Source organism: Zalophus californianus, chromosome 9 (genome assembly GCF_009762305.2).
Source record: "Zalophus californianus isolate mZalCal1 chromosome 9, mZalCal1.pri.v2, whole genome shotgun sequence".
Taxonomy (NCBI): domain Eukaryota; kingdom Metazoa; phylum Chordata; class Mammalia; order Carnivora; family Otariidae; genus Zalophus; species Zalophus californianus.
Window position 1 is genome coordinate 67,811,414 of NC_045603.1, and position 26,340 is coordinate 67,837,753.

General features: G+C 42.5%; 1 protein-coding gene across 5 annotated transcripts in view; it reads right to left on the reverse strand.

The window, feature by feature from the left end:
* Positions 1–26,340, reverse strand: part of ANO6 (anoctamin 6) — a 186,251-nt gene that overhangs the window by 94,824 nt on the left and 65,087 nt on the right. For 4 of the 5 annotated variants that reach the window (XM_027592751.2, XM_027592749.2, XM_027592753.2 and 1 more), the window contains one exon: positions 21,740–21,819. In XM_027592751.2, coding sequence (XP_027448552.1) covers positions 21,740–21,819 — 80 coding nt within the window. Of the gene's footprint in view, positions 1–11,665; positions 11,876–21,739; positions 21,820–26,340 lie in introns of those variants that run through there. The other variant, XM_027592752.2, reaches the window with a different exon arrangement.

The window sequence follows — 26,340 nt, forward strand, 5'->3', positions numbered from 1 at the left end:
TCACTATTCTGTGTGAAGAAATGGAAGTACCCATAAAGCACTTCTGATGCACACTAAAGTATGATGGTTATCTGGAGGAAAAGCGCTTGTATAATTTTTGAGTTGCCAAATTTTTTCCACAGATACCATTTTTACTTGACAGATGACTGACACAAAACTCAGTTATGTAGACTTGGGTATTTGGCAGATATTTTTCCGAAAATGAACAAAGTGAAACTGTCATTTCAGAAAAAACAACCGCCAATATTTATTGCTAATGATAAAATTCCAAGCAAGTATTAGAATTTAGGACAACTTGTATTCACCACTGTGAACTTGACAGCTTCCCAATATTCATTAGTGTTTCTGATGAGGCTGGGTGTGTGTTAACAAATGTCATTTTTTTCATATTGTACAATGAAATGGGTCAACATTTGTGAGAGCTACTTAACTCAGTGAACCAATATTTTCATCTGCTCTATGCATAGTAAGAAAAATTATGCTTGGGTAAAGATTCATTCAAAATGCAAGACAGGTTTTCAACATACAACAAATCTGTTGATATGGTTTCACAATTCCATATTACAACCAACCTGTAAGATGCTTACTACCTGGCGAGTTATAATGTAGTATCAAAGAAAAATATCCACAATTACCTGAAAAGACTTTTAAAAACTCTTCTCTTTTCTGACTACCTATCTGTGTAAGGCTGGATCTACTTCATATACTTCAACCAAATCAACATACTGCAACTTTTAACTGCAGAAGCAGATATAAAAATCAAGCTGCCTTCTCTTAAAGAGATCTGTAAAATATATAAAATAATACTACCCTTGTCACTAATGTTTTTGTTTTAAGAAAATAGTTCCTTTTCATTAAGATATTTTATGTTAACGTATGTTGAGTTTATCATTGGTTATGTTTAAGTAAATTAATACATCTAAATTTTTTTCAGTTTTAAGTTCTACTATAGTAAGTACCAATATACCCACATAAAAAAAGCTCTTTGGGGTCCATTATTTTATTAAGAGTGTAAAGTGTAGGAAATAAAACCTGTAGAATCACTGTTTTATACTATTCATTCTGGCTCTTAATTTTGCTTTATATAAATTATAATAATAGTATGATAAAATACCTATATAGTATGTCAAACTATTTTTATGTACTATCATTTTTATCGGATTATAACAATGAAGGAAAGAAACCCATTTTTTGTTTTAACCTACAACCCCTAGGAAAGATAAGCCATCAGATACTTGCTGAATTGACTTGAGATCACATTCAAGTCAGAAGTGTTTAACAGAACCATCCTACTCAAGTTTTATAAAGGTTCGGTCTTGTTGCTTTCCAAAAGCTGCTCCAGATGGCTTAGGAAATTTAAGACCACATTCCGTCCCAATGCAGTTGTCAGGTTCTGTATTCCATTAATGTTTTTAATGGTTACATTGTATTCCACTGAAGTAAAGAATTTCCCTTCTCTCTTGGCACATGCGGCCCCACAACCTAGAATCCCTCCCTTTCCCCGGCTAACTCCTCCTTACCAAACCCTTCCCTGTCCTTCCCGGCTAGCTTAGGTCTCCTCCTTTTATACCCTCAGAGCACCTTATATTCCTCCTTAAATGTCACCTCTCACAATTTTAATTGGGTAGTTATTCACGTAATTATTTGATTAATGTCTGTTTCTCTCACTAGAATATATGCCCCAAGGGATAGTTCGGTGATATTTCCCAAAAGTACCTGCTTAATAGGGTTATAGAAATATTAAATGGATAAATATTATTAAATATATCAACTGAAATTAATTAACCCTTTATCCTGTGATATTTTGTAATGTTACAGATAAAGCAACACTGGTGGGGGGATTCCATTCCACATGGCGGAAGAAAGGAAATGACCTGATTTCTGCTTTCCAAGGAAGTGCTTAGAGAACAGACAGTGAGTGGCAGAGTGGTGACGGGAGACTGTGAGGGTCCAGGGAAGAAAGGTAGTAAGCGACCTAGTCTGAGGGGGAGCAACAGAAACGAAGACGAAGGGACAGACAAGCCGTGACTTCCGCTAGGACACAGCAGGTCAGAAACGGTGTCAGGAGGATTCCGAGGTCACTGGCCTGAGCCACCAAGGGGACGGTGAGGATATTTACCAAATGCACAAACCTGGAAAAGCAACACAGCCAGGAGGGGAAGACTCCTAAGAATCTGTGAGATTTCCGAGCGGAGATTATCAAGGTCTGAGGTTGAGGGGAAAAAGCTCAGACGGTGAGGAGGAACCTGGGCGCTGTTAACACAGAGCTCTGCGGTAACTGAAGAAGCTGAGGGAGGGAGCGTGAGGAGAGCCAGCGAGAAAAAGACGAGCTGGGGAAATCTGACCGACAGGAAGGGCTTAGGTGGCCGAGGAGGGGGAAGTAAGATCATCTTCGGTTCCTCTGTCCTTCACCTCCCAGCTGTCTTCCCTTCGTTTCCTCTTCCCGCACTGCCCGGCCGCCTGGCGCTGTCAGAGTGGTCCGCTGACTGGACTGCTTGCTTGCCTCCGCTCCTTCCGGTGCCTCCCGCACGCTCCGGCCAGACTGCCATGCTATCCACGCTCTGTAAGCTGCCCCGTCCAACACCGTAACTACGAGCCTGCGGAGCGACTGAATTTATGTCAATTAAAATTAAACAAAAATGCGGTTCCTCTGTGTCCCTAGTCACATGGTAGGGGAGGTCATCGAGAGGACGTGACCGCTGGTTGACCCTGGAGCTGGACCCCAGCAATTGGAGGCTCCTCACCCCCTCCTCCGTCCTTGGAATGCGCATTCCACTCACCTTCCCTGCTCAGGGAAGCTGCCCCAAGGACATAGCCTTGAGACAGTGATGTGGAATTCAGGCCATCTGGCCGCTCTGTATGACTGAACACAGTTAAGGCCTCTATATAAACTTTTAAGATTCTGGCAGGTGGTGGGGGGCGGGGGGCAGTGGTGGAGATCTAACTGCCTTGAGGCTGCCCAAGATAAGCCTTCTAAGTTCCCTTGCTTATTAAACCTACCGCGTCCGGATCTGGAGTGGCCTCTCTCTTCAGTCTCTCCTTCCCTTCATGCATGGGGTCAGTTTCAGATTTTACCCAGGAAGGTCCCGAGGAGGTTTCTGAACCAGCACCACACTTCAAGTGTCTCCACAGCCAGATGTGGCGAAAGGGCTACGGTGTCGGACATCACAGAGACAGCACATTTCCATCATCACAGAAAATTCTGTTGGGCAGTGCTGCTATAGCATTGCTTTGTCTTCTCAGCTCAAAAGTCCAAACCCTTAGTGAGTCCAGTACTGCTACACTGGGCCTTAAACTATCTAACTTCATCTCCTCCCACTACCCTAGATCAACTCTACACTCAATACAAACTGGACACATCTTACTCTTTTCCACTTCCGTTCACTGGTTCATGCGGTTAGGATACTCTCCTGTACTACAGCCACTGGGATGGTTAGGTTTGTGCGTCAGCTTGGCTAGCCTCAGTACTCAGTTATGCAGTCGAACACTAATCTAGGTGTTGCTGTGAAGGTACGTACTTTGTAGATGTGGTTAACATGTACGGTCAGTTGACTTTAAAGGAAAGGTTATAATGACATATTTCTATTAGAAAATGTATGATACAGAGTGCGTGGGTGGCTCAGTTATTAAGCGTCTGCCTTCGGCTCAGGTCATGATCCCAGGGTCCTGGGATCGAGCCCCCCATCGGGCTCCCTGCTCAGCGGGGAGCCTGCTTCTCCCTCTGCCTCTGGCCTCTCCCCACTGCTTGTGTGCTCTCTCTCTGTCATGCTCTCTCTCTCTCAAATAAATAAAATCTTTAAAAACAATAAAAACAAAAATAAAATGTATGATACAAGCCATTTAAAAAAAGCACTCTTAATGACTTAAGTGATCTTAAATATTTACATCACAAACTGGTTATTAAAGTAGCAGCTGCACTGTAAAATATTCAGAGTCTGCCCAACTGTTCAGGTGGGACACTGGTCTTCTCCTGGCCTGAGACTGGGACTTACACCATCCGCCCTATGGTTTTCCAGCCTTGAGATTTGGTCCAGAACTCACACCGTTGGTTCTCCTGGTTCTCAGGCCTTTGGACTGAGACTGACACTATGTCACTGGCTTTTCCTGGGTTTCCAGCTTGCAGACAGCAGATCAGGGGACTTCTCAACATCCACAATCGTGCAAGCTAATTTTTTTTTTTTTTTTAAGATTTTATTTATTTATTTGACAGAGAGAGAGAGAGAAAGAGAGACAGCATGAGAGGGAACACAAGCAGGGGGAGAGGGAGAGGGAGAAGCAGGCTTCTGACCGAGCAGGGAGCCTGAAGCGGGGCTCGATCCCAGGACCCTGGGATCATGACCTGAGCCGAAGGCAGTCACTTAACCAACTGAGCCACCCAGGTGCCCCCATGCAAGCTAATTTGTATAATAAATCTTTCTCTCTCTTGCTTTCTCTTTCTCTATATGTATATATGTATACATACAGGTATCTCTCTCTGTACGTGTGTGTGGAACAAAAAGTTTGGCAACTTTCTCACTAAATGCTCCTACAAAGATCGTTATTCTTACTCAAGATTAAAATATTTCCAATCATCGAACACTACATCAGAAACTAATGATGTACTACTATATGTTGACTAAGTAAATTTAAATTTAAAAAAATAAAATTAAAATTAAATATTTCCTACTACAACAACAACAACAAAAGGAAAGGTTGTTATCCTCAGTGATCTAGGTGAGACTCACCTAATCAGTTGACTGGTCTTAAAAAAAAAAAAATCCTCAAGCTTCTCTGAGAAAAAGAAGTTCTTCCTTACGGAATGCAGAAGCCACCCCTGCCCCAGAGTTCCCAGCCTGCTCTTCTGGCCAGCATGCTCTATGAAATAGACTCCACACTGCATAAACCAATTCCTTCAGCTAGGTCTGTTTATTTTTTATTTATTTAAGATTTTATTTATTTATTTGACAGAGAGAGACACAGTGAAAGAGGGAACACAAGCACAGGGAGTGGGAGAGGGAGAAGCAGGCTTCCTGCGGAGCAGGGAGCCCAATGCGGGGCTCGATCCCAGGACCCTGGGATCATGACCTGAGCCGAAGGCAGACGCTTAATGACTGAGCCACCCAGGCGCCCCTAGGTCTGTTTAATAAATTTGTGTGTGTGTATATATATAGATACAGATACATACATACATAATTGAATGTGTATGTACGTGTGTGTACGTATGTATATATCCTATTGTTTTCTGGATTAGAGCACCTTTTAGTACGGATTTCAGGACCTAGTGAAATGTACCCTTCAGGGCTGAGCCATATACCACCACAGCCTTCAAAATTACAAACGTGAATTCTCAAAGATAATGGTTCTTAAAAATGGCTGCACATGAGAGTCACCTTCGTAAACTTGATATAAACATATTCAGGTTCTAACCAAGAGCACAATCAGCACATGAAGGTCAGCTTGGACCTTCACTTTTTAAAAGAGCTCTCTAGGGAATGCTGAGGCACAATCAAGAGTTGAGAACTATGATCCTAACCAAGCTCCTCTAGACTTCTATTTAAGTGCCGCTGGAACTCATCAAACACTGCACATTGCCTCATAATCTTTCACTGAAACAACTAATCAGCATCAGTTGCAGGACTAACATTTGTCAATTAATAAGACAATGTGCAGGGGACAGAGGTAACAGTACCCCCACTATTGGCCTTGAGGGGAAACACTGAGATATACTGCTTGGTATTCCTTGAAGCACATTGATTAATAAATATTAAATGAATGAATAAATGAAAATTTTAAAGCAAAATTTAGTGAAGCTGATGGGAGTTTATTCAAAATAGTGCATAATTTAAACAGCTCTTATTTCTAGTTCAATTGAAAATCCTATTAGCAAGTGTTGGTAAGTGCCTGACATATTTATTTATTGATAGACTGTACCGTTGATATTTTATAACATTGCTGAGTAGGATTAATTCTCACCCCACAGATAATCTGGTAGATACCCAATGCCTGTAACTACTTTCCTCAGAAGTGTAAGTCAAAAATGCCCCTCTGTATGGACTCTGAGCAACAAACTGAGGGTTCTAGAGGGGAGGGGGGTGGGGGGTTAGCCTGGTGATGGGTATTAAAGAGGGCATGTACTGCATGGAGCACTGGGTGTTATACGCAAACAATGAGTCATGGAACACTACATCAAAAACTAATGATGTAACATATGGTTATTAACATAATTAAGAAAATAATAAAAAATATGTGAGGAAAAAACAAAACAAAATGCCCCTCTGTGCTCTTCTAGGGAGAACAGAACCGATTCTTGATGCCAACACAGTGTGAGTTCATTCAAAGGGGAAGGGCTGGGGTATGGCTGGGCTGAGCAATGCTGGGCTGTGGTCACTTTGAGGCTGGCCATCCCCATACCTGCAATCTGTGTTGCCAACTATAAACATCCATAAATGTTAGATAAGACTTCTTACCGTATTATTATTTTATGAATAGGCTTTTAAGATAGCTAAAATGCTTTTCAATCACCGTGCAGTCATGGAACAACACCCCAGTGAGGAAATGGGCTGATTTTTCTGCTTTTTTACATGAGGAGACGGGGTCCTAAAAGAAAAAGCAACTTCCCACAGGGGACCAAGAGCAGAACTGCACAGGGACAGAAGGCTTCTAATTCCCTGGAATTCCATCTTGTACTCAGCTTCCTGGGGGCACTTTTAGAATGACTTTCTTTTACAAAAAAGAAAAAAAAATTTTTCTTTTAAGTAAAAACACTGAATCAAAGTCTCAAAAGTGCCTCCTCTCATTCACCTCTCTTCTTCAACCTTCTTCTTATTTCACAAGACAGTATATTTACTTTTTAAAAACACTTACAACTACTGAAAAACCATGAAATGCTGATGATACCATTAGTATCCCTGAATGGTCTGTCAACATTTTCATTATGTGCTTTTATCTTAGGGGATTTGGACTTAGCAGTCAAATTTTACTCCAGCCACAAGTATGGTCTCAACTTGATCTATTCTAATTCATACTAACATTGTAAAGATCTATATTATTGGTTTGCTCCTTATAATTAATGAAAATGCTCTTTGGTAGTTATTACAATCTGTCAGGCCACATTAATCTACATTTCAAAAAGTGACTTGGGAGAAGGAACTGTAAATGCATTTTCCTTTTGAAGGAGCCATTAGAGTTTTCTGAGTAAAAGCATATCTTATAGTCTCTTTTCGTTTTTTTTTTTTTTTAACCGAGACAGACTTAAGGAATACATTTGAGGCTTATAGTAAAGATGCACTTTTTATTATTATTTGTCAAAATAAGGAAAGCCAGGGTTAACTAGTAGGACTTCAGAAATAAAGGGATTTTAAATCATCTTTCCAAAGCCCTTAAGCCTTCCAAATTAATTACAAATTCAAAATGTGGGGGGGGGGGGGCAGCTACAGTTGAAATCCCACAGGTCTCTCCTTTTCAATTTTCCAGGAATCCTATGAATTCATTCTGCGTATACATTTCTGCCAAGTTCTGTGTTTCTCTTTAAATTTTTATTACAACTTCTTCCATTAATGCTGTTTTTTAGGTCATGGCACAGTCAGGTTTTTTACCAGCAGACTCTCAACTTTAACTCAAATTCTTTTGCTTCTGTGGGCTTTTCTGGCCATTACTGTGGCATGCTTCTAGATGACTTATAATCAAATGAGTTCCATGGTAAATACTGATATCACATCTTTGTTCAGAATGCCCAGGGCTCCCTGCTTTCCTCATGCCTGCTTTTGTCAAATTAATTTTGACATTTCCCCAGATAATGGATAGCTCACTGAATTTCAAATGGGATACTCTGTGGGGCAAGAATTCACAAGGCATTTCAGTCAAGGCTTTCTGAAAATAGGGGAATAAAAGCAGCAGAATGAACACTGTTACAAGGAGGAAATTTGGCTGATGATAATGATAGGTTACAGGAGGGGAAAAAAAATAAAACAAAAGCAACTCAGATACATCAGTGAGCCACATATAACTTACTAGGGTGGTATATTCCCAGAAACATCCTGTCTTTCTCTCATTCCCTGCTTGCCTTCCGCTACCAAGTCCTGCTACACATAAAACATGTATGCCCTTCCTTCCCATCCCCACTGACGTGTCCCGGTTCAAGCATACATCATCTGCCTAGATTGTTACCCAGTCTGTCTATATTCGAACTCCTCCAAGGAATTAAGGTACTCCAATTATGAGAAGGTCTTTCTACCGAAATGAACTGTCTGCCTGTATATACCTTCTATTCATGGGTCTTAATACTGTATTTTGCAACTCCATCCACCAATTACTATCATCAAATATTTAAATTTGATGTCATACTCTTGCCTAAGTGTCAGGATCCACTCCTATGTTGGTTTTCTCGAATCAACATGCCCCCTCCCCTTAAAATGGAGCACCCAGAATGGCGGGTGGCTTTACTGATACTGAACAGGAGAAGCCTAGTACTTTCTTTGTTCTGGACACATAGGTATGAATGCAACCTAGACTTGCATTAACTTTTTGACATTATTATTACAAGCTTGATTCATACTAAGTTTAATTAGGCAAATACCTAGCCTTTTCACATGATCAGTCATTTAGCCTCAGCTCTTACAATCTGTACTTAGGCAGCAGATATTTGTGAATTAGGGAGCAGGCGCTTACTTTAATTCATATTGATTCTTGTCTCCTCTAGGAATTGATTTCTACCATTGTTCCACAGTCTTGGTAAAATCAATTGCCCAGATAAGTATACTCTCACTAGGTCCACATTTCTTCATTCTGTATTTAAATGCAATCTTTTTCACATCATTTGCTAAAATCAAAACTTGCAAAAATGTGTCAACTATACTTCAATTAAAAAAACACAAAAATGTCTGTGGCTTTCTCCTGTTCTACCATTATAATCACTCCCATTAAAAAAAAAGAAGAAGAAGGTAATGTACTCAGTTTGACAGGACTTATTTTTATTGAACTCACATTGGTTCCTGATAACCTTTCCTTTTTTAACGTTCACAAACCATCTGCTTAAAAATCTCATTCTGTAATATTCCTGGAGATTAATACTCCAGGGTCAATGTCTCCATTTATCAGAATTCAGTCTATGTCCAACTTCTACTCTAACCCCACCCCTTCTGGAAAACTATTATATTGGTCCCTCTATGATTCTGGTATTTGTCCTGGCCCCCATATCACCTCCAGATTCCCAACTGTGGTTCCATGAGCAAATCCACGTTTTTTTTTTTTTTTTTAATGTATTTGACAGAGAGAGAGAGCACAAGCAGGGGGAGCAGCAGGGAGAGGGAGAAGGAGAAGCAGGCTCCCCTCTGAGCAAGGAGCCTGATGCAAGCTCCATCCCAGGACCCTGGGATCATGACCTGAGCTGAAGGCAGACGCTTAAATGACTGAGCCACCCAGGCGCCCCCAACATGTTCTTTTAATACCTGGTTGATATGTAATCCTTCTAGCTAAAAAATTTAAACTCATTTGGAATAACGGTATTTCCTTTCTACAACAGTCTCATGCAGCATGGGCTTCTATAGCTCTCTCCCAGGGCTTGAACCTTTCCAAACTAAAAAAAAAAAAAAGTTCACCTTACTTAGTAGAAAAGACAAAAGGAATATAGAAGCTGATAAGCTCTTTTCCCTTTAAACTGTCTTCAAGTTTTAGAACACTGCTTCAAAATCTAACATAACTCAAAAATCAATCCTACTTTCATTCACTCACCATACTAAGCATTTTTTCCACAAGCTTCCACTCAACACACTCACTCTAGACTTTACATTTATTCTAAAATTTTAGTAATAATGGAAAAAATAAGATTGGAGTGTTCCAGAGGATTATTAGTACAGAATGATAATTTTGTTAACTCTCTGCGTTAAACTGGCCTTAGCTGGTCTGGCCTGGCTGGGCCTAGAAGCCCAATCACCATTTATGACTGTTTCTCTGGGAAAATACATTCTGCATTCCAAAGAAGTGATTATTCAGAAAGAAATTTCTGACTGAGACTTTGCATACTAGCCTATTTTTGCTCATACCCTCCAACCCTAACAAATCCACAAATGTAGCTTCTGAATCAACCACATAGAGCAAATGAGTAGGTCCCCTTCCCTCCATATTCAGGCAAAGTACACATTCCCTCACCTTTTGCTCTCGAATGCAAGAAATGCTCTCAAAGTTGAAATGCCATGTGAATTCCTACCATAGCAAATGGGCCAATTCAGCCGTTCTTACTCACCTATCTTTGGTCTCATTTCTTCTTCTGAGAGTTCTTTTGCTAAATCCATGTTCCTTTGTTTGGTTTCCTTTTGTTGGTGAGTTCCTTTTCTCTTTTAGTTTGGTGAACTTAGTGCCAAAAGCCACAAAGCAAAGCTGTCCTATTTCTTTGTAGGAGACCCAAGTACAAATCCAAGAAATGTTTGAGAAGAAGGGTCCTGCCTTATTCCCAGTCTTCCAGGTTCTGAAGATCCTAGGATCTTGAGGCAGACCTTTGGGACTTTGGTTGGGTTTCTGAAATTAGCCAGACAGACTCTGGACTGTCCATAAAATAAACCATAATCTCCTTCAATAGCCCCAGCACCAATTCATTTGCTTCAGGGCCAGTTAAGCCAGAAATCACCAAAATGAAGTCTGGATTTCTGGGGGAGGGGGAGATGGAGATTAAAACAGATCCTGGACACCACTCTGAAATAAAACTTGACTGACGACTTTGAAACAAAGTCTGGAAACAAAACTATGCAGACCTACGGGCAGCTGGTTCTGATTATTCTTTCGTACCTTTCACGGTCGGGGCAAGGAAGTAAGGCTGACATTCACCTTATTCTAGAGGTCACGGCCAGACCGTTGGTCCCCAGTGTTGTTGGCCCCTTCGGTCCACGCAAGCAGCGTAAGCCCCTGAGCTTCCCAGAGCCGATTGTCTCCTACCTGGCAGCTCCTACTGCCCCTGTCTGTGGAAAATCCGGCCCCTGACTCACACTGCCCTCCCCATTCCAAGTTCTCCCTCATCCAGAACGATGTCTGCACCCACAGACATGACTGGGCCCCTGGGCCCCTTAGTAACTTGACACTAGTGATGTCCTCCCTTGCACGCACTAACTTCCATGGTCCCACCCTGGACCTTGTCATCACTTGAAAAATTCTCTTTCCAAACCCACTTCCTCAGAGATCCCCCTTTCTGACCACAACATCTCCTCCTCATTTCCCAGCGACCTCAGAGGCCCCATGACTTTTTCTAGACAATCTGCAGATTCGTGTTTCCTTGCCTCCCTTCCTTCCGTAAGGTCACATTTCCCAAGCTTGCCAATATTCTGCACTTTCCATCAGGACCATCTAGCAAAGCCCCAACTGGGGGCCGAAGCCTGCGACCTGCTTTCTTGGGTGTCTGAGTGCTGCCAGAGAAACCAGAGCAGGGCAGGCTGGTATTGTTTGTAATTCAGGCTCACCGGCCCCCATGCAGGCCCTCACCACTGCCCAGACATCCTAGTACTTTTCCTTGGTTTTCCAAGCCAGATGGGTCTTCCATTCCTCCCACTCTCCACAACTGCTTCAAAGCACCAACTCCCTCCCCACTCCTCCGTCACCCCAGCACTCTGTTCTCTTCACTCTCAGCAGCTGAAAATGGACGTGGTTGGATGAGAACTCCCTCTGCTTCTCTCCAACAAAGCCATAAACCAGTAACACCCACCTGCTGTTCCTGTATCTTTGGAGACACTGCTCCTCCCATAGAACGTGGACTCCTCCACATCTACAAACCATTCCACAGCTCAGGTCAAAGCCACTCTTTCCTCTAGAGTCAGTTGTTCCCCTCACACAGATCCTTCTCATCAATATTTAAAGCTGCTCAGGGCTCCATCTGACGGAAGGATAGCATCTCTGGTTCTCAGTCTCCTCCACTTACTGCTCATCCTCCAGCCCTTCAAAGTCAAGCTCCTGGAAAGAGAAGTCAGGATTTCCTATTTTTTTCTCCTGCTTATTCCACAGTCCATTCCAAACTGGGTGAGAGTGGCATCCCCAGCACTCCCTAGAAACAGCTCTACATAAGGACACCAGTGACCCTAATGCTTTTTCAGTATTCATTTAACTCACTGGTTCTTAAATGAGGGCAATTTTGTTCCCAGGGAACATTTAACAATGTCTGGGCGTATGTGGTTGTCACTGCTGGGGAGAGGGACCTTTGCTGGGGAGATGGACCCCATGGGTAGGGGCCAGTGATGCTGCTAAACATCCCACAATGCACAGGGCAGCTCCCACAACAAAGAGAAACCCAGCCCAAAATGTTAGTGGTGCTGAGGCTGAGAAATCCTGCTATGACTGGATCCCTACACAACACCCAGAACTACTCACCATGTCATCTGCTTCTTAGCTTCTATCCTGCCATTCTTCAGATTTCTCTCCTACCTCTCTGGTCATCTCCTTTGGCAGCCATCTACTGATCCCTGAGTCACTCCCCCTCATTCCTTAGAGATTTAAGCCCTGCCTCACTGTCAACCCCTCCAAGACATTTCTTCTGACATCATTCTTGGGGATTTCCATCTCCACACCTTCCAACACCCTGTCCTTGCAACTCTACCCTGCCCCAGACCCTCATTCCAATGCACATATCCCAGACCTTGTCTGTACTGGTTACTGTGATTCCTCCCTTAGTTAGAAAGATCCTGACTCTCCAACTACCTCTTCCTATTTTTCCAGTCCACTCTCTCCAATACCCCAACTGCAAAAATTATCAAACCCCACTAAGGTCTAACTCTCCTGATCCTATTGCCTCATCCTACTCATGTCCCTGGTCCTTCATCTCTGGCAAAGACCCTAAAACTCTCTTAGCCTTGTCTTGCTTCACTGAACTGACTTAAAGAAACCCCCAAATTGGTTAAATCAAATTCACTGCCTATTGTACACCTGTTCTCCAAAGCTGTACTTGAATGGGGAAGGCACAAACCCATCATGACCGTGAACCTCAAGTGGGCTCTTAGTGCTGCCAGGAAATCAAACTGCACTTCCCAGAGCTTTCACTCTCAGACACCTTCTCCTCCCCCTTTAGGTCTCTTCATCTCTTCTTCCTTCCTCAATCTTCGCTAATGTTTTGCTTCTCATTTCACTGGTAAATAAGAAGCAATCAAGAAAAAATTTCAACAAGCTCCTACTAGCATAAAGCCATAAACCAGTAACACCCACTGAATACCAGTAACTGAACTAATTCCACCTGGGTGGCCAATACACTGGTCTTCCTCCTACTTCTAAGAATGAACTACCTCTATAGCCATGGGGGGTGTCCAACCTCTCCACATAGGGACCAGATTCCATCCCTTTCTTGCCTTCTCAAGGATGTCATTCCAGAAATCCTTCTTTCTCACTCCCGCATCATCATATTTTCTCTCCCTATTGGATTAATTTCCATCACCTTACGAACAGAAATTCCTGCCATCTTTTCTTTTTTCCTGTACATAGCTGGTATAGGCTTGGGGGCTGACCACCACATTGAGAGAGAGACAGACGGTCCGCCCAGCAGGGCACACCAGGCAGCATCCCGGGGCCTATAACATATGCTTGGTGGACACGCCGGTGGGGCAAGGAGTCTTGTCCTGCACTTGTCACGCCCAGCCATCCCCAAGGCTCCCTGGCCCGAGGTCCTGGGCAGCATGGGCAGCAGCAGCGGGCTCCGCTCACATCCCTCAGGGCCCGGGCAGCGCGCTCAGACAGGATGGGGCCTGCTGGTACACATCAGAGTTGTAGTAGTTCAGCTGCATCTGTTCCACCTGCTTCCATGTCAGCTGCTTCAGGAGCTTCTGGAAGTTGGTGCTCAGATTTTTGCTGCACAGCATGAAGCCAATCAGGTCACTGGGGTAGCTGGGGATGGTGCAGTAAGTGGAAGTCACCAGAGGGAAGAGCGACTTGCAAAACTGCCTCATCTCTTGATGAGGTCCAGGTGCAGCCACTGACACTCGCCCTGGCAGACGACACTCCTCATTCTTGAGGGCCACCTTCATGAGCTGGTAATAGGATTCCTTGAAGAGAGTCTTGGCAGAGTCCACGGGGTCTGAGGAGTCAGTGATGATAACATCGAAGGCGTCCTGGTTCTGTTTTGTGAACTCAAAACCATCACCCACGTGTAGGGTCAGCTTGGGGCTGCAGCCGCCCACAGCCATGCCTGGCAGGAACCTCTTAGAGACCTGAATGACATCCTTGTCAATTTCACACTGGACCACAGGCAGACTCCATGGAGGAACGCTTCACCACCTCCTACAGGACACCCTCGTCCCCAGCCCCGATGACCAGCACCTTGCATGGGTTGGGATGGCTACAGAGGGGCAGGTTGGCTATCATCTCCCGGTAGAAGAACTCGTCCCTCTCTGTGCACTGGATGATGCCAGCCAACACTAGCATGTTGCCATAGCTCTTACTACAGAAGACAAGGATAATCCAGGCCAGGCTGCAAAGCTGAAGGGTGACGAGGGGACCTGGACTGAAGGCTGCACACAGCTGCAACAGGAAGGGACCAGCTCCGCCTACCGCCTGTGCTACAGCCTAACCTGGCCGGGGGTGGGAGCAACTCCTGCCATCTTCACACTAACTAAAAAAAAAAAAAAAAAAAAAAAAACCTCCCTTCATCCTAACACATAATAACCCCTTGTTCTGCATTCATGTTCAGAAAAAAAAAAAAATTGAAAGTGTTATCTAAATGCTGTGTATCTGTCAACAAAACCAAAAGACAACCAATAGAATGGGAAAAGACATTTGCAAATGACATATCAGATAAAGGGCTAGTATCCAAAATCTATAAAGAACTTTTCAAACTCAACACCCAAAGAACAAATAATCCAATCAAGAAATGGGCAGAAGACATGAACAGACATTTTTCCAAAGAAGACATCCAAATGGCCAACAGACACATGAAAAAGTGCTCAACATCACTTGGCATCAGGGAAATCCAAATCAAAACCACAATGAGGTAATCACCTCACACCAGTCAGCATGGCTAAAATTAACAAGTCAGGAAGGAACAGATGTTGACAAGGCTGTGGAGAAAGGGGAACACTCCTACACTGTGGGAGTGGGAATGCAAGCTGGGGCAGCCACTCTGGAAAAAGTTGAAAATAGAGCTACCCTGTGACCCAGCAACTGCACTACCGGGTATTTATCCAAAGATACAAATGTAGTGATCTGAAGGGGCACATGCACCCCAATGTTTATAGCAGCAATGTCCATGGAAAGAGCCAAGATGTCCATTGACAGATGAATGGATAAAGAAGACACACACACACACACACACACACACACACACACACACACACACACTGGAATATTACTCAGCCATCAAAAAGAATGAAATCTTGCCATTTGCAAGACGTGGATTGAACTAGAGGGTATTATGCTAAGCGAAGTAAGTCAATCAGAGAAAGACAAGTATCATATGATCTCACTGATATGAGGAATTTGAGAAACAAGACAGAGGATCATAGGGGAAGGGAGGAAAAAATGAAACAAGACGAAACCAGAGAGGGAGACAAACCATGAGAGACTCGTAATCTCAGGAAGCAAACTGAGGGTTGCTGGAGTGGTGGGGGGTCGGAGGGATGGGGTAGCTGGATGATGGACACCGAGGAGGGTGTGTGCTGTGCTGAGCGCTGTGAATTGTGTAAGACTGATGACTCACAGACCCATACCCCTGAAACAAATAATACATTATATGTTAATTAAAAAAAAAAAAGAAAAATAAATAAATAAATGAATGAATAAATAAATGCTGTGTATCTGATTCCTCTTCTCCCATACTGTATTCAATCCTCTCTAGTTTTGTACACCACGGTTCAGCTGAGATTTCTCTCGTCCAGATCTCTTCCACACTGCTAAATTCAATTTCCCATCCTCCTCAGCAGATTTGGTCGTTTCCTCCGACTTTATACTTTCTTCATGTGGCTCCCAGGACTCTCCTCATTTCCCTCCAACCGCACTCCTCCTTCCCTCTGCAGATTCTTCCTCAGACCCCTGACTTGTGAACACTGGAGTCCCCCCAGGGCTCAGTCCAGGGTCTCCTTATCTCACCCCTTGCTGGTCTCAGTCAGTGCCACAGACTCAAATACCACCTGTGTGCTGACAATCCCCGCATCTCTAGCTGGACCCCTCTCTTTAACTCCAGACCCGTATATTTTACTGCATACTGACATCTCCACTTGGATGTCTCAGATTTCACATGCTGAAAACAGAATTTTTATTTTCCTCTGCATATCCTCCCCTCAAACTGCTCCTTCCACAGCCCCCCACGTCAAAAACCTTGGAGTCATCTTTGACTACTCTTTCTCGCACATCTCATGTCTAATCAGTCAACAAATCCTATTGGTTCTACCTTCAAAACATACTGAGAATTTGAGTATGTCTTGCTAACACCATAATTAACACTCAGGACCAAGCCACCATCACCTCTCACCTGGGTTCCTGAAAAGTCCAAGAGGTCTCCCTGTTTTGCTTATAGTCCTCTGTAATCTATTCTCAACACAGCCAAAGTATTCCTGTTAAAACACAGGGCAGGGCAGTCAAGTCATTTCTCTGCTCAAAACCCCCCAGGTTATCCTCCAAAGGCTTACCCTTAATTGCTTTCCCAACTCATTCAGAGTAAAACCAAAGTGTTTACAACGGCCTATGAAGCCCCCACTATCTACTATATCCACATTTCATTCTGCTCATCACACTGGCCTCCTTCCATTTCCGCAAACGTATCTCAAACTTCTACCTAAAGACCTTTGTCTATGTTATTCCTTCCGCCTGGAATGCCCTGCATCTAGATTTCCAAACAGTTTGCTGTAGTACCCCGGCTTTCAAGTCTTTTCACTTGTCACCTTGTGCATACCCTATTCCTGAGATATTCCCTGAACCACTCTATTTAAAACCATAGCCATCACCCACACCCCCAACACATACGTATAATCCTTCCTTCACTCTTCTCTAAAGGACTTACCAGGTCGTGTCATATTATGTATCTTATTTATTTTGTCTTTTATGTCTCCCCCACCAAAATGTAAGCTCCACAAGTACAGGGATATTTTTTCTATTATTCACTATAGTGCCTCAAATAGTTGATTAATATTTTAACTCTTGGGGATCACAATATATCATCATCTAGTTAAATGCAATCAAACTTGAATTTCAGAAAATCAACGGTATTTTCTGTAAAGTAGCATCTCCCCTCAGAAAGGGAGCCAGTTACAACAAAATCCCAAACAGGATAATGACTATTCAGACCTCCTTCTTTCTGCATAAGCACGACTGTGGAACAAAGGGGACACGTTTTTGCTCCACTTTGATCCTCATCTTCCTGAGTCTATACCCCAGCTTGGTCTTTCTAAATTCTGTAGTTTCTCATCATCTTCCCTGGCTTATTCTATTATAATCCTAATACTCTTTTGCGAGCCTAAACTCTTATTATTTACTGCAAATTTGGCAGAAGCGAAACCAAGGAAAACAGCATCAATCGGCATGAAAACAAGAGGTGGTTAGAGTCTTCCTGCCTCTAAAAGCCAGGAGAGTTAGACATAAACCTCAAGTTCTGGAAAGGATGGAAAGGGGGATATAATTAGCAAGACTCGGATCATAAAATGTAATTCCTTAGCCTTTCCTTTCCTTCCATGTGTTTTTGTGTTGACCATAGCCTGGCTTCCATCCAGCTAGTTACAAGCAGATTCACTCCACTGGAGTTCCTCCCCACACCCCATTCCTCACCCCTGGTGCACCCAGGTTCCTGGGTCAGTACCAAAAGGGTCAGGGTTTCTAGAAAGAGCCCTGACCATTACTCAACCTTTCCTCTACTTTTTCCCTACTCCTTGGGGCTTGGAATGAACCTGGGGTCCTCTGGGCCCGCCATGACTGATAATAAGCCCCTGGACTAACCCCTCAGATCACCTTTGCTCTTAAGCAGACCTGAGAGTGAGAGCACCAGGGGAAGCCTAGGCTGCCCGGCATCTGCATGCTACCACACTGCAGAAAAACCTTTATCTGCTCCATTACCACATTGATAGCTCCCCATCCTGGGTTCTAGCCAGACTGCCTCATTGTGCAGCCTCTGCTTCAAAGTCTGAACTCTAAAAAAGTTATCTGGGTCTCAGATACTCAGTCCCCAGCCTCCCTTTGGCCAAATCCCTTCTCCAGAGTCTGGTACTTGTCCTCATGAACCTAGCCTATTTCCAGAGCCCATGTCCCTACATGACAGCCAGCAATCACAGGGTTCCAGAGCATCTGGCTATGTCACCGTTTCCTTGACTAGATCCCCCTTGAACTAATTGCTGTGAAAAGTTACAGCGTGCTTAATTATAGTTCATCAACACAAGGGAACAGAACTGAGAGATGATAACAATAATGTCAGAGGAAACAAACAGCATGGACCTGTACACCTTAAGCCTACAGAGTGCTGCATGTCAATCATATCTCCATACACCTGGGAAAACAACAGTGTGGGACACTATTCAGGATGAAATATTAAGTTAATAAAGCAGATCACAAACAGATTTTCACCACGCTCAAACAAAAAACCAAACCGGGATCGAGCTGGTTTCCTACCACAATGAGATGACCCAGTTACTCTCTGTAAAGCCAGCATTCCGCCAGGCCCCTTTCACCGTGAGCCCCATCCACACATCCGCCCCACCTCCAAGTGGGGCTGTGTCCAACACGTCCCCAGCTCCTTGCAAGCAAGAACACAGGCACCTTATGTCCGTCTTGGTTCGCCTCCCCCTTAACATTTCAGATAGTTGGGCAGCACAGCGTGCCCCCGCCCCGCTCCCGCCCAGAGAACAAGCCGCACCTGGACTTTGCAACAGCATTTATGTAGCCGTGAGGTACGCAGACTCTGCAGCAGCCCCGGCTTTGCCTGACTAGTCACATCACAGACACCTGAGCTGTGAAGGAAAACTTTAATGTGTTTATCATGCTGGTAACCAAGGCTACTCGACCGGCACTGCTCGCCTGGGCCTTGTTTCAAACGAGAGCAAAACAGAAATCCTGAAGGAAACAAACTAACAACGATAAGCATTTTGTTCTCCCTGTTTGCCAAACTATATAAATACACTCTGTTGTATGAAAACACGAGGCTCTTGATCCTTCTAAAACCTGAACTATTTGAGAATAAGGCCGGAGCAAACCCAGTCTGCGCCTTGCTTTATTTCAGTTCACCTCAGCAAACGGCAGCTGCACCTTCCAAATGCCAGATGGAGAAAAACAGAGCGCTGATATCTCGGCTCCTTTTATTCTTCTCCATCTTCTTTCTGTTTTCGCTTTTGCTTTGTTCCAGGCTCCCTCTGCTCCTAGGTTTGTACTGGTGGCCCTGTTTCGGATTTAAATTTTTGGGTTGGATGCATGTACCTGGTTTTGTCCTGGCATCTGCCCAATCCACCTGCCTACACAGCGGAGCCACCCGTTTTCACGGATGCTGTCACTTTCTGCCTACAAAAAAAAGGCTTCGCTTACATGTCGTGCCTGATTCCCTCGAGGACTCTGTTCTCAAAGCACCTTATACGCCTCCTGTTTGTTTATCAGGGAGGCAGCAGTTTGGGAAATATCTGGGAACAAGGGAACTGCAGGGGGCCACAGTGACCTGGGGAGAAAACACAAGCAGCTATGGACGTGGTTCCTGCCAATGGGATGTGCAAACATCTAAAAAGCACAAGAACATCACAGACTCCTTCCTAAACATGGTATGAACACACAATTAGAGAAGAATAGTCAGACACAGAAATCTTGTATCAACCACACATATAAGGAAACCATGCTTCACAACTTCAACTCATGTGGTCTCAAGAAATAACTCTAGATATTCTTGAGGCATGACAGTGAAAAAGAAAAATATGGGGATTTAGCCTAAAAATCTCCTTTCAGCTTAGGTGTTCTCAGACCCATTGCTAAGAGAAATCTCTCAAAACAGAAGTGTATTCTGTGATCCTCAAGTTCTACTCCTCGTCATTCTTTTTTTTTTTTAAGATTTTATTTATTTATTCATGAAGGACAGAGAGAGAGAGAGAGAGAGAGGCAGAGGGAGAAGCAGGCTCCCAAGGAGCAGGGAGCCCGACGCGGGACTCAATCCCAGAACCCTGGGATCATGACCTGAGCCGAAGGCAGACGCTTAACCATCTGAGCCACCCAGGCGCCCTACTCCTCGTCATTCTTAGACTCGCCAGTCTTCACCCCTTGAAAAGGAAAATGAGGTAGTCACGAAGTTAACACTGAAGGTAGAATAACATTACCAGTGTAATTACCAGTGTAGACTATCTGCTGCTACAAAAACCTCGCTGAGGCATGCCAATCTCAAACCTAGTACACTGAAATCTGTTCCTGGGAAAAATACTCGTATTTTCACACAGGGAATCAGTGTGAACTATACAGGTGTTTGCCAAGCACATCAGCACTTTATTGCACACGCCTCTTTTTGGATTAGAAATAGTGCTTAAAGAGTATCAACAAGCAGCAGTTAGAAAATACAACAAAAAAGGGCCAGCTCCATGAGTGTCTGTATCAAATTCAAATTCAAATGGGAAATACCTGTGTCAATTCTGCTTTGGGGCTCTAACGGTAGAAGTTAGAAAAAAACCACAAAATTGCTCTGCTACTTTAAGTAAGATACAGGATACACTGGTGGGCATTCACAATTTTCCTTCACTGAAAATCTCATTGAATGTAACAGGAAGTCACTGAATACGAGGTCTTTCTATTACATCCAAGTGATTTTCACAGTAGGCAATCTGCTAGTACGCCACAGGAGTCCCACACTGTGAAATAAAATGGCATTGTGGATATAGTTTCACGTGCGATCCCTTTCAGTCCAGAGCACTGCCTAGTTTCTTTACTCTTGGCTGAATTGAGTAAGTAATCCATAAAGAATGAGTGAGAAGAGGAAAAGCACATAATGAGTTTTGTTTTTTGTTTTTTTTGTCTCTATCAATAATACAATTGTGCTCTGCCAATTACTGGTGTGGCAACTGTATATCACACATTTGGGAAAATAAGCCAAAAAAAGACTTTTGCCTTGCTAAAGTGGTAGACAAGCCATTTGCAGCAAGGGGCAAAAATAAGTAAATCAAGGTGGATCTTGGCATGCTTTTCCTTCACATCTGGTGCAATAATATCGTACATGAGTTAGAGAAACACTTCTTCCCATCCCCCTCTTCAAATGAGCCTAAAATAAAATCTATTTAATAAGGACATTCTGCACATGGCATCCTATGTGCTTAATTTTCTTTAAACAAGGCATTAATAAAATCACAGTAGCATCTAATAAGATTTTTAATTCCTTGAGGGTGAGAACCATGGCTAATCTTTAATGAGTCTAATTTAGTGAGAGCATTTAGTTCCCCTCTTGGTAGGAACAACCAACAAAATAGTCCTAGCCCTACAAGATACATAGATATAGGTCGTACGACTAAAGGCTCCAGAGTGAAATGTACCTGTATGTGCTCAGCGAAGACTGGTTTCCAGAGTCACTAACAACAAAAACTGATAGCAAGGCTACCCATGAATGAAGGAGGAATTTTCGAAGTAATGATGCTACTTTACTGCAGGAAGAGTTCCCATTTGCTGGTACAAAGCAGTATGAAGAACAAGCCTACAGAGCATGACGCCAAGACACTGGAGTAGTTCAGTAACCTGTTCCCCAGAGAACCCGAGCTTCAAATACACAGCCCTGCCACTGAGACCGATGCCACAACTAGAGGCACTGAGGGCAAGATTCCATAAAAAACCTTCTCCATTTTGTGAGAATTGAAGATGGAGTAGTAGTACTTACAAACTCTGGGGTTCGGAAATCAGGCTGACTTTCCAGTGCTCCAAAACTGGAGACAGCTGTCTGTTCGAGGTTGTCCAACACTAGAAATAAACAAATAAATAAAGCATGACTTTCATTGGCTCATATACCTTTTTGCGTTTAAATCACCAGCACTGGTTTACAACTGTATTTGGCATCCGTGGTACACCTCCAGTTTTACGTTATTTAGCACTCCAGCTATCAGGGACACTCAAAATCTTTAGTAGCTATCCCATCTACTGGACAATGCTATGCTTATAGGATATTAGGTCTTGAAACGCTCGAGGCTAGATCAACTCTGGAAAATCATTTAGCTTCTACGCGGAAGGACACTGCAACTAAATGTTGTAAAACTCCAGCTAAGGAACATTTTAGCCTATTAATGTTCTCTCTTCAACTACATCTCGGAGAACTGATGTGGAGTCATTTTGGGGTAGCAATTTTCTGTTTTAAGATCTGTTGAACAACAGCACTATCTGCTAGAAATATATTTGGGAGCCAAATAAAATTTTCTAGTAGGTACATTTCAAAAATGAAAAGAAACAGGTAAAGTTAATTTTAGTAATATGATTTATTTAACTTGATACACCCAGATTATCATTTGAACATGTATTCAATATAAAAAATTAGTGAAATAGTTTACATTTTTTTATACTAAGTCTTAGAAAGCCAATGTGTACGTTATACTCAAAACACATCTCAATTTGGAATAGTCACATTTCAACAGCTTAATAACCACATGTGACTAGTGGTCACTGTGCTAGACAGCACAGTGTGGGAGGGAAAAAGGAACCAAATCCAGAAGTTGGGTTGTTCGGCAAGACACTAGTCTCATCGTGTCCACAAGTTCCTGATATGAATAAAAGGAACTGTTCCAGGGGTGCCTGGTGGCTCAGTTGGTTAAGTGACTACCTTCGGCTCAGGTCGTGATCTCGGGGTCCTGAGATCGAGCCCCGCATTGGGCTCCCTGCTCGGCGGGAAGCCTGCCTCTCCCTTTCCCACTCCCCCTGCTTGTGTTCCCTCTCTAGCTGTCTCTCTCTGTGTCAAATAAATAAAATCTTAAAAAAAAAAAAAGGAACTGTTCCAGATCAAAAGATGCAGAGAAAACAAAACAAAACAACCATTTGCAGTGTGTGCTTCTAGACTGGATCCTGGCTTAAACAAACCAGATGTAGAAGACTTAAAAACAAATTGGGAAAATCTGAATATTGATTAAGTGTTGGATTATATTAAGGAGTTATTAATATTGATAAGTTTAACAATGTAATTTGGGCTGTGTAGGGAAAATGTTCTTAATTAAATGAACTTAAATATGCTTAAATATTTAAATATGTTTAAATAAACATTTGAATAAATTTAAAATAAATGTTCTAATTTATCAACAGGTCTAGCCTCTTTAATAAATCGATGACATGAAAAAAGCAGATAGAGATTTAAAGAGCCTAAGAAACATATCTCCAGTGTGTGTTTTTCTCCCACACCACCAATCACCTGAATTCTGATACTATCTACCTGAAGATAGCATCCGACCACAGGTTAAGGGCTCAGTCCCACAAGACAGCTCCCAGCAAGCCCAGGTTGTCACCCATGCTTCTGACTGACTGGCTATAAAATCAGAGGTTTCCCACCACCCTCCCCTCGGGTTTGATTAATTTGCTAGAGTGGCTCACAGAACTCAGAGAAACATTTACTTACATTTACCAATTTATTATAAAGGGTATTATAAAAGATGCAGATGAATAGCCAGAAGGACAAAGGCAAGGTATACGAGAAGAGACACAGGACTTTGATGCCCTCTCTTCACGAAGGCGCCACTCTCCCCACACCGGCACGCGTTCACAGTAGCTGAAGCTCTCCGACCCTGCCCTCTGGGTTTTTACTTACGCTTCATTACTTAGCCATGATTGATTGATCACTGGCCATTGGCAATTGATTCAATCTTCCTTCTCCCACCGCCTTGGAAGTCGGAGGGTGGGACTGAAAGGTTCAACCCTCTAATCTCCTGATGGGTTCCCCTTACAACCAGTCCCCACCCTGGGGCTACCTAGGGGCTTTCCAAAAGTTGCCTCATCAACATAACAAAAGGCACCTTTATCTATCTCCTCACTTAGGAAGTTACCAGAGTTGTAGGAGCTCCTGCCAGGAACTGAGGAAGGCCAAACATATATTTCTTAATATAAAATCACAGTATCACAACAACCATTAGCAGTATATGGTACTCATCTGCATCCTAACTTGGACCAACCAGCTATAAAGGACGTGTATCAAAAATAGGAAGATTGAGTATGGCATAAGCATTAAATTGTGTTAAGAAATTACTTTTAATTTTATAAAGTGTAATGTTATCTTGGCTTTGTTGTGCCTTTTTAAAATGCATACTAATTTTTTAAAAAATCCCTTACAGGCTTTTGTGAAGGAAAAGGCTGAATCCCCATCAATCCAGAAAAAATTCACTTCAGTGGCCCAAAAGCAAGCTTATTGGGGAGACTGATTAAAAGATCTCTAAGTGGCTGTTCAACAAAACCAAAATGTCAGGCAACAATCCAACTATACCAGATACTTAGATTTGGCACATCACTAAGAAACATCCCAATATCTAGATTAGATTTCAGATTTACCCAGAATCCTGTCCACTAAATTCAGATCACTGGTTACACCTATGAACTGAAAGGAAATGCCAGTAGCAATGACAACACAAACAAGTGATTCTCACTCTCAGAACAACTGAGTTCATCACAAAGACCCCTAAATGGGAACCAAAGCAGAAACAAGAAACAGATTAGGCGGGCCAAAGCCTACAGAACTGCAACCAAAACCAAAATTACGGGGCTGGCCTCTGAGAACCCTAGAGGACTGTGGCAATTACTGCGCAGCTTGTTACACTTAGGGAATTGTAACATAATAAACTGGCTTACTCCAACATCAGAATAACGGTTGTCCAAGATAATTACGTTCTTGAAGGCTGCTTCTAGAACTTGCTAAAATGTGTTTACGGCTGGTGGCTACGACATTGTGCTTTAAATTGGTGTTCTGCAGCTTGGTTTACATTAGGAAGACATAACCTTTTTATAATATTTAGATATTAAAAATTATGTATTTATGTGGTATTTATGATACATTGGTTTTTTTTGGCAGAACCAGCAAGTCACTGAAACGTAATACTGCAGATATTTTTAAAAATGAGTACTGTAAACATCATGGAGCAATCTGACTTTTGCATCTTATCTGGATTACCTTACAATTAGATGCCCAATTTAACTATTAAGAATCTGAGGTCAAAAGACAGGACAGAGCTGCTTTCGAGTTTTGTTTTGTTTTTTTTTTTTTAAGGAAAGGCTTAAAGTACGCATTTGCCGAAAGACAGAGAAAAAACAAAATGTATTACCCATATGTTTTATCAAATTAAAGGCATCTATGCATCTTGAGAGGACTTGTGAGAGAAAATAATAGAACTATTTATAGTTTTAGTTATTCTGCTGGTAACGGAAACTAATAGATTCACTGCTTAATGTCAACACAAAAGAGAAACTGTAAATTTGAGTGAATAAAAACAGAAATGGCTTTACTGAAACAGTAGAACAATGCTGCAGCTGTCGCTCTCATGACCTACTGTAGTACTTGGAAGCAATGATTTATGATGCTAATATGATAATTATACTTCCACTACTGAAGGGCTCCTGTTACTGTTTGATAGTCTCATTTCTGGTAATCTAACACAGCTGAAAAAGTTCATTTCTCAGCAAAAATAGTCAAAATCAAGGTGACACTTTGAGGGCTTTTTATGAAAAATAGGGCAGAATCGGGGGGGACCATTCTTATAAGGCAAAAATGTTAATTTTTTCCCTTATGTAAATCATTTTTCATGTACCATTTTGAAATATACTTTTAGTATTGTCAACATGCCTCACTTTACACAACAGAAGTACCACCTTGAATGGCTTCATGATTAGTTCATTTAATTTCAGCATTTGATATTTTGTGACCTCTGTGTTATCTGTTCATCAAAAGGCTGCCTAGAGACCTGAAAACTAGTTATTCTAATATGATGAAAAAACTTTGGCCTTGACCTGTCAGTGGAATTTTGTATGGATGTACAATGAAAGCACAGCTGAAAGTCAGGTTCAATGAACATTCCCTGCCTGGCTTGTATTTTACTCGGTCATTGTGTCGTTAGACCCTGGGGATACCCAGAAGAACCCCGCAAGCAAGTATCCCTCTTCTTGAGAAAAAGAAATTGAGACATGATGAATGTTAATTTTAAGCTCATTAGTGAGTGCCAGACTACATAGACTTAGGAATACTGAAGGAATACCCTGGAAAACACTATACACACATCTATCAATTGGTTTCTGTAGGTAAAAGTCAAACAATTGAGGGATTGGACCAAAAGAAACCCACTAAAATTCTACTTTTCCGAAATGTAGTAATTAATCACAAAACAATTAGTTAAAAGTGAAAGAACAGCATATTTTTTAAAAATTATCCATGTAGGTAAGTATAGTAAGATTAAAGCAATCCAGTCATTGGTGGTATTAGTTCTGACTTTTTTGGCAGAACAAAATGAAGGGCCCAATAGCCAGAGG